The sequence below is a fragment of the Poecilia formosa genome, unplaced genomic scaffold (genome assembly GCF_000485575.1).
Source record: "Poecilia formosa unplaced genomic scaffold, Poecilia_formosa-5.1.2 Scaffold37, whole genome shotgun sequence".
Classification (NCBI taxonomy): Eukaryota; Metazoa; Chordata; class Actinopteri; order Cyprinodontiformes; family Poeciliidae; genus Poecilia; species Poecilia formosa.
In genome coordinates this window covers 244,003-260,891 of record NW_006799976.1, presented here as the reverse complement: position 1 = coordinate 260,891, position 16,889 = coordinate 244,003, and the positions used below count along the sequence as shown (strand labels likewise).

Sequence of the window (16,889 nt, the reverse complement as noted above, 5' to 3'; positions counted from 1 at the left end):
TGTGTGTGTGTGTGTGTGTGTGTGTGTGTGTGTGTGCGTGCGTGTGTACGGGAATGTGCGTGACAACAGCGAAATGGGACTGGAAATGAGAGAGGAGAGTGTGAAGAGCAGAAAGGAGGATGGATAGCAGTGAGTGGAGGATGAGGGCAAACTTGTCAGAGTTGGAAGAAGAAGAAGTGATAAAGCAGAGGAGACAGAGTGACAGAAGAAGACTGCTCGGTGTGTTTCCGTTTGACCCGCTCTGCTTTCCGTCGCTGCATCCGATCTCTCGAATCAGAGGAAGCAGGGATCATATAGATGATGGAGAGCAGCACGTCGGTAATCTGACTAATGCTGCGTCTGAGGGACGAGGGAAGGTGTGTGTTATTAAAAAAAAAAGAAAAAAAAAGAGGTCAGCCATTGTCAGCCATCATCAAAAGCTGGATTAATGTTACTTTTAACTGGGAAACAGTGAGATTTTTTGGACCTACTCCTGTGTTATTAACCTGCGTGATGCCATATTTATACCCCTGGGAAACAGAAGGTCGTTCATTACAAGCTACAATGGAAAATACTCAACCTGCAGGTATAGCGGAAACTTGAAAAACATTTTAAAAAAAATAATGCAAGATTGACAAATTGTAATTTATTTTTCAGATGAATTTTTCTCCCTGTCCGACTCTCATCATCAGATTATTATTCTATCTTTCTGAGAGCTGATGAGGAGTGGAGAAACTTAAACATTTAAATATTTACTGAACAGGGTTTTTTTTTCTTTTTTAAATTGTATCCTTGCGATTTTTTGTTAAGAGCTGCCTTCTTGAACATTCTGTTTCATGTTTCATGTTTTTTATGATCCAACAGTAATAAAATGTCAGATCCACGAGACTCTGATTTCAAAAGTGTTAAGCCGTCCTTACACATTCTGGTCTTTTATAATTATTGAACAAATGTACAAACAAGCTTGATTTCACAGCTAAACAGATGCAACAGTGGAAGCCTGGTGCTACAGACTGTCAAAGGCTCACCAAAAACTTTTAAAAATCTTTTTGGCTTGTTGATTCCCTGGGAGACACACAGAGATGTAACAGAGACTTTCTTCTTGCCAATGTGCAAGAACTGTGCCAATCGCTAAGATAAGACTCTAAATACTTTAAAAAATATATAAAAAAGAATTACTGCTCATGGAGGAAAAGATAAACATATATTTTAATGCTCTACTTATATTTCCTCATAACATCGATGTTAGAGAGGAACTGGAGCTGACTAAAATGTGAATTAATTGGAGGAATTACGATGGTCGTTATCTTAACGTCCCTGGTGCCAAAAATACAGAAGCGTGTCTGATATTTTGTCCAACTCCAGAGATCATTCACAAAAGTGAAAATTATTCACAAAAGTTTGATAAAGACCTTGACGTAAAAGAAAACGTCTCCCAATTTTCCAGTGAAATTGTTAGTTTTATTTTAAGGTAAAACTTTTTTTTTCCCACATCCAGACTTTCAACAATTGCTTCTGTGTCAGCAGACACAATTTAGTCGTACATTTACAATATTCCTTACCAAAATGTTCATAAACCAACACAAAGTTTGCATAGCTATGAATTGGGAGAAAAAGGTTGCATAATTTTTTCTTTTGTTTGTTTAATTTTTCAATAAAATGCACAGCATTTCACATGCAGGCCTAAAAAGTCTGATTTTGGTTTTACTTGATCAGAGCACCTGCTTCCAGTGTCTGGCGTCTCCGAACTGCAAACTGAACTTCTGATGGCTTTCTTCCTGCCGATGTTCCACAAGGACAAGATCTGTGTGTGTGTTTTTAAGCTGAGCTGACCCACAGACATTTATCTCTGATGTGTCCTACGGTCGTCATGACGAGGCCTTCACACAGGGGCACTTCATTGGATTTTAATTTGGGGTGTCGGGACGTAAAAGGGGAGAATGATTTTAATTTGTAAAACATTTATCATATTCCTTCCACTTCACAAACATTTGCTACGTCATGTTGGTTTGTTGCCTAAAATCTCTGTAAAGTACATTAAACTGACTCCCCCACTCAGCTCCTTCAGACTAGCAAGCAGCAATTAGCAGACACTTGGTGGATTAATGTTGCTTTTAACTGGGAAACAGTGAGATTTTTTTGGTTTCAGCTGAGCTCTTCATTCGCTGCTTCTTGGAGAAACGCTGGTAAAAATGACATTAAAGGGTTAACAGAGGAGCCATGTTGCCATGACTTCCTGAAGGTGGAGTTTCAGAAAGAGCAGGAGTTTCTTAAAGAGAAGGAAGCCCGATTTCAAGGTGCTAAATTATGATGTCAGATTTCTTTTAAGTCATATTTGATATATATACAACACTTTTTATAACAACTGAAGTTAACATTGTCATTGATTGCGCTATGAAATGAGACTGAATCTGGAAAATACTTAATACTGCCCCTTTAAAGTTTGTGGTTCTAAAAAATTATTCAAGAAAAAGTTAATTTTGTATTTAAAGAATACTTACAGACATACACACACACACACGTAGACTCTGCTTGTGTTTACCTTGTATGCACCAGTTACTTTAATGCTCTGTTTATTCTCTCCGTTAGCGGTTGCTTGTGCTGTCAGTATCTTGCTGCGTCTGTAGCTCAGTAAGATGTTTTCTGTGTATTTTCCTCTTATTGCTGCTGTTTAATTCCTGCAGTACTATTTTTATCCTAATAGCCCCAGGCACTGATGGTGTCACTGAGCCGCAGGGCTTTGTGCACTCTCAGCGGCAGGCTTCTCCACACTTTCCGCCCGGCTTGGCCACAATCCTTGTTGCATGCCGACGTCGGGACAGCGTGGGTCTTCGTCACAAAAACAAAACCTCAGCTGCAGCCTGCTTCCTGTTCTCCTCGATAATAACGCGACAGTTCTCTCCATGCTTGCGCAGATTTATTAATTTGTTTGCAAACGTTTAAAGTTTTCTCCACCCAGCCACATCTCACAACGCCACGACGCTTCCCGACCCGGGCGCATGCTGCAGGGTTTTCCAGAATGCAGGTTAAGCTGAGGCTGTGTGGAAACTGCAGTGCAGTAAGCATGCAGAAGCTGTAGATGTTTTTTCTTTTTTTGAGGCAACAGTTACTTTCCTAAGAGGAATTAGACTGCAGGTTCCTGCTACTCTGCAGCAACAAAGGTGGGGTGGGACGCTCTTGTACATCTTTAAATCTCTGTCTGCTGTATTTTTCTCCCTAACCTGAAAACATCCGGTAGTTGGCTCCTGGGGTGTCTGTGTCTTTTTACAGCATTACGAAATGCTGTGAATGCAGAGACCTAAAATATGTACTAATGAGCGGCAAGACGGTGGTGAAATTCAGCAACCAACACACGGAAGAGTCGCCGTCCCGACAAAGTGAACAGTTTAGAAAAATAGAAATACAATGATTCCATTGAAACAGATCCTTCAATTTCTGATTTGTGGTTTTCATAAATTTTTTGAGACGCAAACTCAAACAGTTCTTTACCAATTTATGGCCGAATTAAACATCTTGTTGACAATAACAGCATTTATGCAGTGATTTAATACAAAAAAAAAAAAACTCTAAACAGAAAATGCATCAGTGAAAACTCAGTTAGCTAGAAACATTTTTTAATAAAATCAAAGGAAGCAGAAAAGATTTAAGAAACCTCTAGAAACGCAGCAGAAATTTTCTACTGAGGTATTTTCTGCTGCTCATTCTGACTGATACCTTTATACAGGAAGTGAGACTCCAGCAAATATCAGAAATAATAACATAGGACTGCAACAATTCGTCTGCTTTATCCTTTTGAAGACTTTAAAAGGAAGATTAAGTGCAGGAATTTCAACTTTTTTGTAAGACCATGTTATGGCAATTTAATGTAGCTTAAAAAAAGGGTCAACTTTGGTCGCGACGTTTTGTAAAAGCTCCCCTAAAATCAATCAGTCGTTTTATTCCACAATACTCGCAAAAAGACATCGCGAAGTGTTACTATACCACAAACTGTTGTAGAGTGAGAGTGCCAGCGACTTCAAAGTGCTTTTATTTTTTTTTTTTTTGCAACATTTTAATTCAACCATATCAATGTAAAATCCACAGCTCGCATTGTTATTAATCGTAGGTGATTTTAGATGGTCTGTTTGCAGTAGGCTGTGGGGAAAGAGGAAGCAAATCCCTCGTTCAAAGAAATATTTTCATAATTTATTTTAAAAGAATAACAGAGATCGCCCGTGGATCCTTCACAGATTTTTAAGAAACGAGGCGACGTTGCTCACATGTGAGTTTAAAGCTCCTCTGGGCCGTCTCTCGTCTCTCAAGCTTTATTTACTGCGAATCTGGCAATGTGAAAAATTTAGATCATGTGATTAATGAAAAAAATGTATAAATAATTATTAACTTTAAGGTGTGCTAATATTGTTAAAAGCAATGTCTACCTGAGTGCATTCAGCAATATTCCTGTCAGAGGATTGCTTATTGTGCTGTTGTTTATTTACCTCTTTGCTGTGGTGCGTTCACTGACCATGCAAACATGTTCTTCATGGTGACTGCACTCACAATCCAAAGGATCAGCCAGCAAACTCTGCGTGACACACAGATTTCGAGCTAATCTGTTTCAGCTCGAAAAAACGAACAAATAGAACAAAAAAGGACAAATCAAGATTTTTATATTCAGCACGTTTAATATTTCACAAAGTTCTGCTTTTAGATCGAAATATCTGTTTAAAAACTAAATGTTTTCTGCTCAATAGAACAGAGATCCATACGATAACGACGCAGTTCTGAGAATGGCAGTTTTACAACTTTGACCGTGTGATTTCCTGTCTCCTAAACAATGGATTTTTCAGGGAAGACTCGTGGGACCTTTGGTAGTTGGTTGGGGTGCATATGAAAAAGTGCATATGAGCATGAATTACTGAAGACAAGACTCAGCAGAAAAAGTGAGCACTGTGGAAAAACAGAGGCAAACTGAAAATGTCAAGGGCATTGTGCCAGAATAACGTCTGAGTGGTCTGAGTGATGGGACGTGCGACAAAGAAACAGACGGTGAAAAATGCCGAAGCGGAGGGTGAATCATCCTGACTGCCACCTTTTCCTGTGTTCTCCGGTAATACACACATTATTTTCTCTTATCTCTGATTATAGCAATCAGTCATGAATTTTCTCTAAAACGTAGCCATGAATGTTAAGTAGAGACACAGTGTACGTATATGTGCAGGTTGACTTTTTTTTTTTTGTTCCTCTGCTGGATTTCTTAAGCGAGCGAGCCAAAACTGCTGGAATCCAGCTTTAATTTTTTTATTTTATTCTTCTGCTTTATTCACTGTTTGGGATAATTGTCATTTTATCTGACATGTTTGGAATCACTGAAAGCTTACAATGATGGGCTTTGAAGACTGAGGTTGTCCTTTTGTTTCCAAAATTACCCTGGAAGACCATTTTATTTTGTGTTTACTTTCAAGAAGAATGCAATATCTGACGTCAATAACACGGCACAGCACATGTAGCTAAATCCGTTTTATCAGCTGAACAGAACCAGGAAGTCACAAAAGTTGTTTTATGTGTTGCGATACTCAAGTTTCTGTACTCATTATTGTCAATATAACCTCATTCCTTTGTGTTTAGCTTCTTAATTTATTCCAATGTTCCATTCTTTGTGCTATTGGGTTTAGTCCTCTTAGTTCCTTTTGCTTAACTTGTATTTATCATTTGCAGTAAAACTTTCTGTTACTTTCTGCTCATCTCTGCGCTTTATGCTGCAAACATGACATATGAAAACAGCCAAGTGTTTTCTAGTTTCAGCCGTCTGATCTGTGGGTTGTAACGTTGTAGCATCCTGCTGTCGTTCTCTGTTCATTCTTCAGCCAAGTGCTTTCGGCCTCTGCAGCCTCTCGTTCAGGAAGTCCTGTCGACTTTACGGATTTGCCTTTGTTGTATTATTTCATTACTGCAGCTAATGTATTCGTTGTTATATTTAATTTCACAGAGTTATGGCAGCTCGTGGTCAGCAGGACCATCCTTAAGGTTTGATTGTTGTTTCTTCCCTTATGAACTTTTACTTGAGCCTGTGAAACAAAAGAAAAAGGGATTTTATTAGAGCACCCTTAAAGTAATTGCAACTGCAAACCCTGGCGTTGTTTTATAGATCACTCCTGGCTTTTGTTAGTGTTTTTTTTGTTTTGTTTTGTTTAAGAGAGGAGGCTGCAGAGACATAAATCGACAAATGTTGAACAAAGCTGAAAATGTTATGTTTGAAAGAGAGATCAGAGGAGAAAAGAAAAAAAAAACAGACCCAAATATCCGGAGGGACGTGTCTGCTAATGCGTTCGTGTCTGCACATACGGGGTTTCCATATCCAGCTACAAAAAGTGATGCTGTTTAAGTGATAATGCACAATCCTCACACCTACCTTGGAAGAAAGCCTGGCAGGGTATTGAGACTGACAAAATGGGCTAAACGGCTCGAACAGACACTACATGTGACTCAGGCTTGTGGACAGACAGCCGTACGAGCCGAAGCACAGAGAGCCTCAGAGGAGCGAAAGTATGGAGACATGAAGGCCTTTGAATGCCAACTCCCCCGGCAACGTGCGACGCATGTCACTTGACAGTGAACTTAAAGGCATCATTTTATTTGCCTTTGCGAGTGGTAACTGGGTGAATCCATTTTGATTTGGCTGTGAACCTGTGGTAGGTCACTTGTGTGTTAGGTCTGTGTTTGTAAGTGGGTTCTCTCCTCTTGAGGTGCCTTGAACATGTTGACGCAGTGAGGACGTGTCCAGTTTCAGCTGCTCGACCATTCTTTGCTACCCTTCAGTGACCAGACATGATGCCACAGCAACTTATGGCTGTGGGGCACGAAGGCTGGTGTGATTGCGGTCATCCTGAATGAATATTTTGGTAATGCTCTACCAGCCCAAACATTTTTTTAAATTCATGTTTGTTTTGAGTTTTTTAAAGGTTCCCACTTTGGGGCCCTTTTAAGAAGAAAGAGCCACTTATTCTCGAGCAGGACGGTTTCCAAGTTAAAAACACAGATAAAGCGGTCCTCTGTTTTAAATTCTTTCTTGGTTTTGCGTTAGGCTCTGTGAACTTTCAAGGTAAGCGTTTGCCTCGGTTTCTTCAGAGACCGAGGTAAAGTAAAAACCAGCTTGGTGCGTTTTAGTCTCCTTTGAGCGAAGGGAGGTGTTGTGAAACGTGAAGAGGAAGAAGATAACCACGTCGGTCGAGTCGCACACTGCCGTTGCCTGTCGGCAAATATCCTCAACTGAACTTTTACTGCAGAGCAACCTCAATGTAATCTTACCACATGCCTCATCACTAATCCCACAAAATGCCTTAAAATAAAGTTAAAAGCCTCCCCAGCAGCTTAAAGCGTTGTGAACGCTCTTGGTACATAATATATTTTATTTAAAACCTGCACTGGGAACAATTGTCAGATAAACACAAACACGTCTCTGCTGCTGTGTTAAGAAGCAGAGGTCCGGCGCACACATGACATAAAAGCGTTAACAGGAGACCTTTGGCGAGACAAATCCTCAGGCGATTGCTGCGTCCGTATCGATTAAAAAAAAAAAAAAAACCTTATCAAAGCTGTGCAGGTGTGTTGTGGAAATTTCTCCCCGGCGGGCTTAGAGATAGCTTATCGGACCACCGAGCTGGCTAATTTGTTACATTTAATCCTCACATTCTACGTAGCACCGATCTAATCATCGTCATCATCATCATCATCATCATCATCATCATCAGATGGATCTTGTCTAGTCTCGGGTTATCTGAGGGGCTGAATCTGAATAACACAGATAGAGATTTGTAAAGTGTGCATGGGTTTAATTGTTTTGTCTGTTTCCTGCAGCTGCTGCTGAAGAAAAAAAGTTTTAAAAAAAGCAACCAGGCCGGGTAGATTGACAAGTACAGATCCTATCCTGCTGCTCTTTGCTGCCGCTCCTTTCCTTGTCGTCGGGACTTTTATTGGTAGATAACTGCAGCTTAATTAAGATAATAAGGAAATCCATTCAGACTGCTGCCAAAAGAAAAAAGCAAAAAGAAACCTTCCCTCTCCTTCTAAAATCAGACTCATCATTTGGCGGTTTGATTTAAAAGCATGTGGATGTAAATATTTTAAATCTGTGCACAAGTTAGCTCTTTTTTTTTTTTCTCTCTCCGTCAGACGGGATTCTCTGTTATTATCTAGGTCCCCACTCCCTCTGGACTTTCATCTTTAAAAGTGCTGCCGCTGTTCGTCTCTCTATCTCTTCTCCGTCATCTCTCTCATTGTTCTGAGCTGGAGGAAGGAGAGAAAAATCTGCCCTTTCTGGAGCGCACAAGGCAATTAAAGAGGCAGGGAGGAGCAGGGGAAGTAGCAGGACACGTGAAGATGGGCTGATTGAAAACTGTTTCCTGCTTTCTTTCCTTTTCTAGACGCGTGCAGAAGTCACTCTAATCGGCATAAACTTGGCAGCTTTTCAAGCGCAGGACAAACCCTTTTTTTTTTAATTGTTAGTTTAGATTTAAAGTTCAGTGGGGAATATTTTACCTATGATTTAATGTCTGTTTTTTGTTCTTGTTGTTTTCTTCTGTTTCACAATGTCAAGAATAAAAACTCAAAGTAGAAGTGTGCAAAATATCGTTTTGGTGTCGATCCGATACCAAGTGAATACAACACCACTGTCAATGATACTGACACTGATACCGATACTGATACCGATACTAAAATTGTGTATTCTTGTTTGATGTCTTATCAAACTCCTGATCGTTTATGTGTTTTTGTGGGGTTTTTTTCCTTTTAAAATAAATTTGGAATATGGAGAAAGTTTACACGTGTCTGCAAAAATACTTAAATAACACATTAAAACCATAAACAGAGAAAACAGAAAAACTGAACTTTTGAAAAACAAACTATTTGTGTCCTTCTTTATCATTTGAGAACAAATCAAAGCAAAATCTTTTCTTTTTTTTTTAGGTGGAGTTGAGAAACTACAATACTAAAAAAAAAAGAAAAAGAAAATTCAAGAGGGAATCTGAAATGAAAGCATAGATCCTATAGTGATACCAACTTAATATCGATTTTATTTATACTTTGGATCAAGCCGCCCATCTCTAATGCAAATTATCTTTATAGTCGCCTTCCTATAGTGTGAATTCTTGCCTCTTTAGATTTATTCCCAGATTTATCACTCTTTTTGTGGTTTTTCTTTTTTCAGCATAGACGTCATAGAAACCATAGACAGAGTTGTTACCTGTGAATAGCTCCGTAATCCATGGGGTCATTATTTCATTTCGTTACTTTTAGTAAATGCCTTGTTAGCTTGTCTGTCGTACAGCAGCAGTAGACCTCAGTCGAGGAACAATCTGTGGAAGGCAAGAGGAGAAAAAGCTTCAAATAAGACCACATTTCAAAAAGACGAAACTAAGCATCAGTGGTACTCAGTTTAACATCAAAAACCAAACTGCTGAGTTTCCTATTATTTTAGTGGACATGTAAAAGAATCCATGCTGAAATAATCTATCAGTGTCTTAAAGAAAAAAAAACTCTGCATGCCCTTTAAAAGGCTGAGTGTTGTTGATCGACATGAACCTTTGATGCCACCGCCGTGCGAGATCTCACAGCTTTTAAGCACATGTTTTGCAGCTGGGAGGAGAATTTGAGTTGGTGTTTGGTGCATTAAGTTTTTTGTAGAGAATTTTTCAAAATGCTTCCGTTTGGCTGGGGGGTTTTCCCCCCTCTCCTTCCTTCCATGGTCTTTGTTAAGTTAAATTTTTTTAGCTTCTGATGCCGAATTGTGTTGCGAATGCAGAAAGGTTTTCCTTCTATGACTCATCCATGAAAGTCGGTATTTTTCTGCAGCGCACAGCGGTGAACTCCCACTGCAGAGACTCTGAAAGTCTTCCGCAGTCAAATTAGAAAGGTTTGTGATTTCCAGCTCCAGGAACGGCTGACCCAGAAAACGTTCTCCGTCCTCCTGACCTCGTCTTGACCTTCGACTTTTAACTGTCGACTGAGAGGTCTCTCAGACTCGTTACAAGTTCACGAGGCGACGTTGTCATCTTTGCTTGTTTGCAGAGTCAAACAAGAACCTGCTAAGGGAATTTAATTGCACCTTTTATAGTAACTTTTTGTAAATGTGTCCAAATACAAACCTTGAAAAAAAAAAAAGAGGCTTGTATTTGAGCAAAACATACTGGTAGGTTTGAGTGTCCTGTCCTAAACCTAATTGTTTTTAGAGTCCAGATACTCACCATCCAATCTGACTGAGAATAAATCAGCTTGCAAAGGAGAACGGACAAAAACGTCAGTCTGTGGATGTGAAGGTGCCTTAGGGAAAGTAGCTGTAATCTCTTCTTACAGACAAAAAAAAGAGAGATCTGCTTTTATGTAACATGTAATTATGTGTTGTATGGCCATCTTTAGTGATGAATCTTGAAGCAGAATGACACACAGTTTCTTGGATGGAGTGGGCAGCTCAGCTGTGAAAGACATCGCCATCATCCAGAGCAAAGACCATCAATGCTGCTATAATTCTTCTGCTTGTGAAAAGTGGGAAGCTTGAGTTATAAAAAGAATCCAGTTTCTGACTCAGTTTAGAAAGCAAAGAGCTAAACGTTTACCTGTCGCCCTCGAAATGCTTTGCATGTAAGTCAGTGAGGATGCTGTCAGGAAAGTTAAGGGGTTAAAGTGAAATTTTGTATGTACACCCTCCTACCTGCATATTTGCACTTCAATCAATTCAAACAAAAAAAAAAGTTTCCCTTTTGATTTATTTCAGTAGTAAATGACGAGCAAAGTCTTTACAAGAGCAGAACGGCGTAAAGACGTATTGACTCCGGCATGCTGATCGGTTTCTCCTGATAAGCTCTTCGGAAACACTTTTAATCCCATAATCCTGTTTGTCTGGCTGTTGTAACCTTTACGCGCCCAGCGCCATCCCCTCCAGCCTCCAAATGAACTCTTTACCGTGCGCAGTGTTTTGTTTCGTGCCAATAATTCTGCGTCTTTTGTTTGGTCAGCCGTCAGTCAGGCCGATTATCATATTCCTCATTACGAGGGCAGATGTCTTGTCAGAGAAAACATTTGTCTGCTTGTCTCTCCGCAGCGGCGGAGTCATTTGTTGGTGTTTATTGTTGGACGAGTGAGGGAGGGCCGGTGTCACCTTTCCTTGAATGCATGCGTCGGTGTGTGCGGCATAGTAATGTTCTGTTCCGGCGTCCTGCACGCCAAAGACTTTTTTTCTTTCTTTCTTATTATTATTACTCAGAGGAAATATGTTAGCGTCTTTTGGGATCCTTTATCACGAAGGTTATCGACGCCTTGTCGAAGGCTGCGTCTGTGTGGATGTTATTGATGGTCGCCCGGCGTTTCCTCCAAAGCAATTACATTTTTGTGTCCTTTTTTGTTTCCCCCTTTTCTGACACTCTGCCCTTCATCCTCCACCGTATGCACTCATTATCCTCAGCCCTGACGTCCTTTCATGCGATGTCCCCTCCTAATTAATTCCCCCATCTCACCTCCACTTCCAGATGAGGGCCAGACGATTTGCTACAACCCTCCGGAGCTGGCGGGCCAGCGGTTGGCGGAGGTCGGCATGCAGCTGCGGGCGGACTGCCACCAGGGCCTGGGCTACTGGGACTACCTCTTCTTCATCGCCATCGGCTTCGTCATCTTCTCGGCCGGCACGGTGTCGGCCTGGGTGATGGGCGTGCTCATGGTGCTGTACGAGCGCTACAGCAAGCGGAAGAGCGAGGAGCTGGACAGCGAGGATGAGGACGAGAGGGGCCCGATGAACGGGAGCGGCGGAGGAGGGAACCAGGGGAACGGGGACCTGAGCAAACCCAACATGCAGGTGTGACGGGCCGCTGCGGGGAGGCGTCCGGAAACGCTGCGTGAAGGGAAGACGGACAAGAAAACGGAGGAGGGACGAGCCTCCGCCGTGAAACTGAGATCTGCTTGTCTCTTCTTGTTGCAGATTTAGATATCGCAAATGCTCTTTAAACGTAACGAAAAGTGTGTGTTTAAGCGTGTGTGCGTGTGCGTGCGTGTGTGTGTGTGTGTGTGTGAGAGAGAAACAATCAGAGACAGCAATAAGGATGCCTTCGAGCTAGGAGAACAGATTGACCTCTGAGATTATTGAGAGCAATAACCCTGCACATACAACCACAAGTTCCTCCATACGATGAAAAGTGCTCTTTACCAACACCTTGTGTGAGTGGCACATTCAAGCACACACGTACACTTCATTCACAAAATAAAGGTAAAATGGGGGGAGGTTCACAAAAAGAAAAAATAAAGACCGATGCCTTAAATCTGCCACAGTGGAAACAGGGAAACTTGTGTATATCAGTGTTTAAACGGTATCTTCACCTGAAATAGTCAACCTTAGCTGTTTCTGTGTTCAGGACGAAATCTGTCCACATAGAGCAAAAACTCATTTTGGGGGTTACATAATTAAATAGATAGAAAACACAGTAGGCTGATTGTACGTAAAACAAGTGACTCACAACTCACTGAAACACAAACAACACGGGAAGTTCAGGGACCTGCCGTCCAAAAGTCAACGCGTTCTGCTCTTTATTTGAGGCTGCTGAGATCGAAGTGTTATCAGAAACTCTCCGTGGGGATCTTCGAAATATTTCAAACTGTGAACCTTTCATGGGAAATCACGAGGATGAACTGGAAATGGGGTTCATTTAAGGAAACCACATCGTATACGGGCATGAATATATATATTTTTTGTAACTAAATTCCTATTAATTCCCATGAAATGTTTCTAAGTTTGATAACCGATGGAGTTTTGAGTCTGTATTCGTTCAATTTTTTTGTTGTTGTTCTTTTTAGCTAAAAGTACTATTGAAGATGATCTGCTTAATTGGTTGTGTTGCCTTTTTGACTGACAGCTGGTTAGAGGCAAAAAAAAAAAAAACAAGCAACTGATGCAGTCTTCACACACAAGGGATATTAGCAGAATTAACTGTGTGACATTTTTTTGAATGTTAAAACATCTTGGACTCTAAAAAGCTTTGCCAGTTTCTAACAAAGCAGCTTGACACCACTTAAAAACCTCATTTTGGGCTGATCTTCCAACGTGCTTGAGCTTCTTAGAGTGAAGCTTCAGTGCTCTTCACAGCGAGGCATGATCACAGGCTCCCGCTTGTTGCCGAGTTTCGAGAAATTTAGGCTTAGGTCGCGCTGCGCAGCGTCACAAATTGTACGTGACTTGAACATGTCACCTTGTTTGAGCTGAAAAATCTTAATCTGGCTCCTGCGGGACTTGCTAATGTGTCAGAATCACAGCAGATGCAAGAGCAACACCCCGGCAAGTTTTGAGCATTAGTCTGCCTTATTTAGAGTAAACAGGACAACGTTGGTTGCAGCAGCAGTAACACTGCACCGTTTTCTTTGACAATGACAGAATGCTGGTTTCTTCTCACAAGATTTTCTTTTGCAATGAAAGATTGTTGGTCTAAAATGTCCAACAATCCCACATTTGTAGACTTTGGTCCCTCACCTCATCTCTAGAGATTGTGCAAGTTGTTCAAGTCAGAGCTGCCAACATCTCAGCTGTCGGTAGGAACGGTAATAAAATCTCCTTAACTGGAACGGGGTGTGCCTAGGCAGAGTCAGAAAACAGAAGAAAATTCTGAACTGTGAGACTTGGCAACCCTGCAGGAAGTTGTGTCTCTGGTGCTCCAAGGGTTTCATTTGGCTGATTTGTGGCAGGCTTATATGGTGCATTCGATTTGTACTCAGATGCTGGAATCTTATAACTCCAAATTAGCACTTCAAGAACACGTTCAATAAATAGGCCATGCATATAAAACTAATTGAAAGTTACATTAATATAGTGGATATCGGCGTTCCCTTGTCAGGGACCAAAGCCAGCCGCAAATAGTTCAACTCCAGGAATAGTTGAGACCCCCTCTGGAAACGCTTGGCTATTTTCACAGTTCAACACTAAATATATCTCATTATGCATTAATGTGTACAGGGGAAACCGTTTTAGCACTACCACAGAAGCTAACATCTACAGCAGTCTTCCTTATTTCAGCTTTCTGGGGTACAGCCAATCGGCACCAGTGAAAGTAAATGCAGCCCATGCATTGGCTGCTTTGCAAACAGCAGCCAATAGCATGTCTAGTAGCACTGCACCAAGTTAATCCAGCTTCCCAAACTGCAATTTCCTTTCAAATGTTTTAGATGTGCACCACAAAAAAAAAAAAAGAATACGCAAAGTTTCTGTGAATAACTTTGAGTTTGATGATTCCTTATCGACTTAAATCTGTATAACAATATAATAAACTGTAATAAGTACAGAATATTCCAGTCCAGGATTGTCCAGTCCACATTTGCGTTATTCTGCTTATCTGCTTCTAAACCGACCCTAAATATTGAAGATTTTAAACTATGGGCGATCCGATGCAGCCCAGACTCGTCGGCACAACATTTTAAAAGTCTGTTAGCTCTGATAGGAAAATGTGAAGCAGATTAACATTAAAAATATTTCTGAAGTGCTTAAAAACCTTTTGTATCTCGTCTCTGTCAAATATTCTATTTTCTAGTGAGTACCCAAAATGCTCCTGAGTAAATATTTTACATTAGATGTAGGGTTCTTCAGTGTTTCTCTTCAGTTCTTCTTCCGATGAGTGTTAGCATAAAAAAGCAAGTCTCAAACACAGATTCTTGTTGCTAAGCTGAAATTGTCCATTTCATTGCTAATATCAGTAGATCTGCTACTACATCCCTGCTTTAATGTTTACATTTCAGAATGTGCTCCTGCTACATTTCCCTGCAGACAGTTGTTAGCACAGCAACAGCTAGCAAACCTGTCTTTGTTTTCCTGCTGCTCGGCTCTGGGGTCAAGTTCAGAACCATTACTGATGCACAGCTCCTCGTTCCTGGACATATTTTCTGGTTTGGTGTCAATTTACTGCTCAACCTTTGTCCCCTGTAAAGGCAGACAAAGTCTTCTTTTGGGGGCACAAAGTCTTCTGGTAACGTTTGTATTGGCTTTTCTTAAGGTTTTGCTGTGAAGCTAAAGATTCACCACAGTGCAGCAACCATATCTAAGACTCTGGAGTTATAGAAATGGGACAGATTCATGGTGGCTGCACATGAAGATGGTAAAAAGGCGGATTTAGTCAGTCAAGCACTTAATGATGACTTTATATGATGTGACTGGTCTTCTCTCCTGGTTAACCTCACGTTACACTGAACATACAAGGCTGAGAAAACGAATTTTAATTCCTTTTAGTTTTTCTTCTTTCAGTTTTTTTTATCATAAGTTTCAGACACATTTTATTGTTAAAGAAAGTGACTCTCTTTTTCATAGTTGGCATTTGTCCTTAGTTTTACTTTCTTATTGTTGAATCAGGATTTTTTTTTTTTGCAGGTTTCACCATCTGTCTTGAACTTTTTAAGACCATTACAAATTAAATTTTAAACCCTCAATCCACAGAAAAGTCCAAACTTCATCCAGCCAACTGGCGATAAATTTGCACTTATCCACAAGAAATGCAACAAAAGCTAGTTAGCTGTGAATTAGCTGCTAACTAGCTAGTGGCAGCATCAACTGTCTTGAGTGTCACGCAACGAAGATGTCAAAACATAAAACATACAAAATTTAAGACCTGTGACTAACATATTAAAGGCAAACATATTGCTTAAAACTGAATTTAAGACATTTAAGGCCTTAATTTTAGGTACATAAATTTCAATGTAAGACTTTTGTGGATGTGCGGACATTCGGTGAATCATGTCGTCTTAACTGAGTCGAGTGAGACCTGCAACATGTTGGGCGTTCTGCTTGCTTCTTGTGTGACCTCTCTGGGTTGTTACTGTGCTCTTGAAATAATTTTGATAGGCCAGGAAAGATTCATCACTGTTTTATGTTTGGTTCTCATTTTGGTTCTGCGTTGTCCAGAACCCTTTAAAACGGCTTTGTAATGTCCTTCCCAGAAAGATCGATGTCCGCCACGTTGCCATCATCAAGATCAAGGTATGATATTTCGCTTTTTGACATCTCACAGCCTACTTCATGTTGTCAGACAGGTTCTACATAAGTGAATGTATTGGTTCTACAGATTTGACCATAATTAAGCCTGGGTGTTGTCTGTAAACATTATCTTCATTGATCAAAGAATGGGTCACCAACCCATAGGAATGTGCTTATTATTTTTGACCGCCATAATTTTTGTCCTTGTGGATCTGGAATGCGTAAATGTGACAAAGAAAAAGCAAAAACAGAAAATAAATGTAGCAAATACGTGTAAGCAACAACATTCAAGGTCACCGCGGAGCACCGAAAGTGGAGTGTTTGTTGGCATGCGCGCGACTGGGTCTGTTTAATTGGGTCAGCGCGATCACAAAGCAGCATGGGTGAATGATGTACGGACGGAGGACGATCAAAAGCCTCTTCTCTTCCAGTCCGCGTTGCCTCCAGCCCGTCCGTCACGGGCAGGAGTTCGGAGATGATAAACGGCAAACTTCCCGATGGAGATGGGCGGGGAGAAGAGTGTCAGAAGTGTGGATTCTTTCCGCACGACACGCTGAGTCGTTTGAGAGATTGATAGGCTACATTATTGTCCTTTGCTGAGAACGTAAGCACTTAAAGGATAAATCTCAAGAGAGCTCGATGCGTGTGTCACCGAGTATCTGTGAATACACGCAGGTGTGTATTTATGGCTTCTGGCGGCGTCTTTTGATGCTGATGCACGAGTGGCTTCAGATTTATTTACAACGGTGGGTTAACTAGTCATTAGGGTAACACACCTTATCCGACACAAAGTCAAGCACAGGAATCAGCTCACTGTCTGCTCTACATACATACACACACACACACGCAGGCCAGCAGTCACACACATGCAAACACACACACACATCCAGCACATGCAAAATGAATCTCAAGGGCACAGCTAAAGTCAGAGCCGCGGGCCCGA

At 40.9% G+C, this 16,889-nt stretch overlaps 1 protein-coding gene across 1 annotated transcript in view; it reads left to right on the top strand.

The window, feature by feature from the left end:
* The window catches only part of lrrc52 (leucine rich repeat containing 52), a 23,262-nt gene extending 9,087 nt beyond the window's left edge, over positions 1–14,175 (top strand). Inside the window, exon 2 of the mRNA XM_016670786.1 lies at positions 11,478–14,175. Coding sequence (XP_016526272.1) covers positions 11,478–11,806 — 329 coding nt within the window. The 3' untranslated portion in view covers positions 11,807–14,175. The remainder of the gene's footprint in view (positions 1–11,477) is intronic.
* The last annotated feature ends 2,714 nt before the right edge of the window (positions 14,176–16,889 follow it).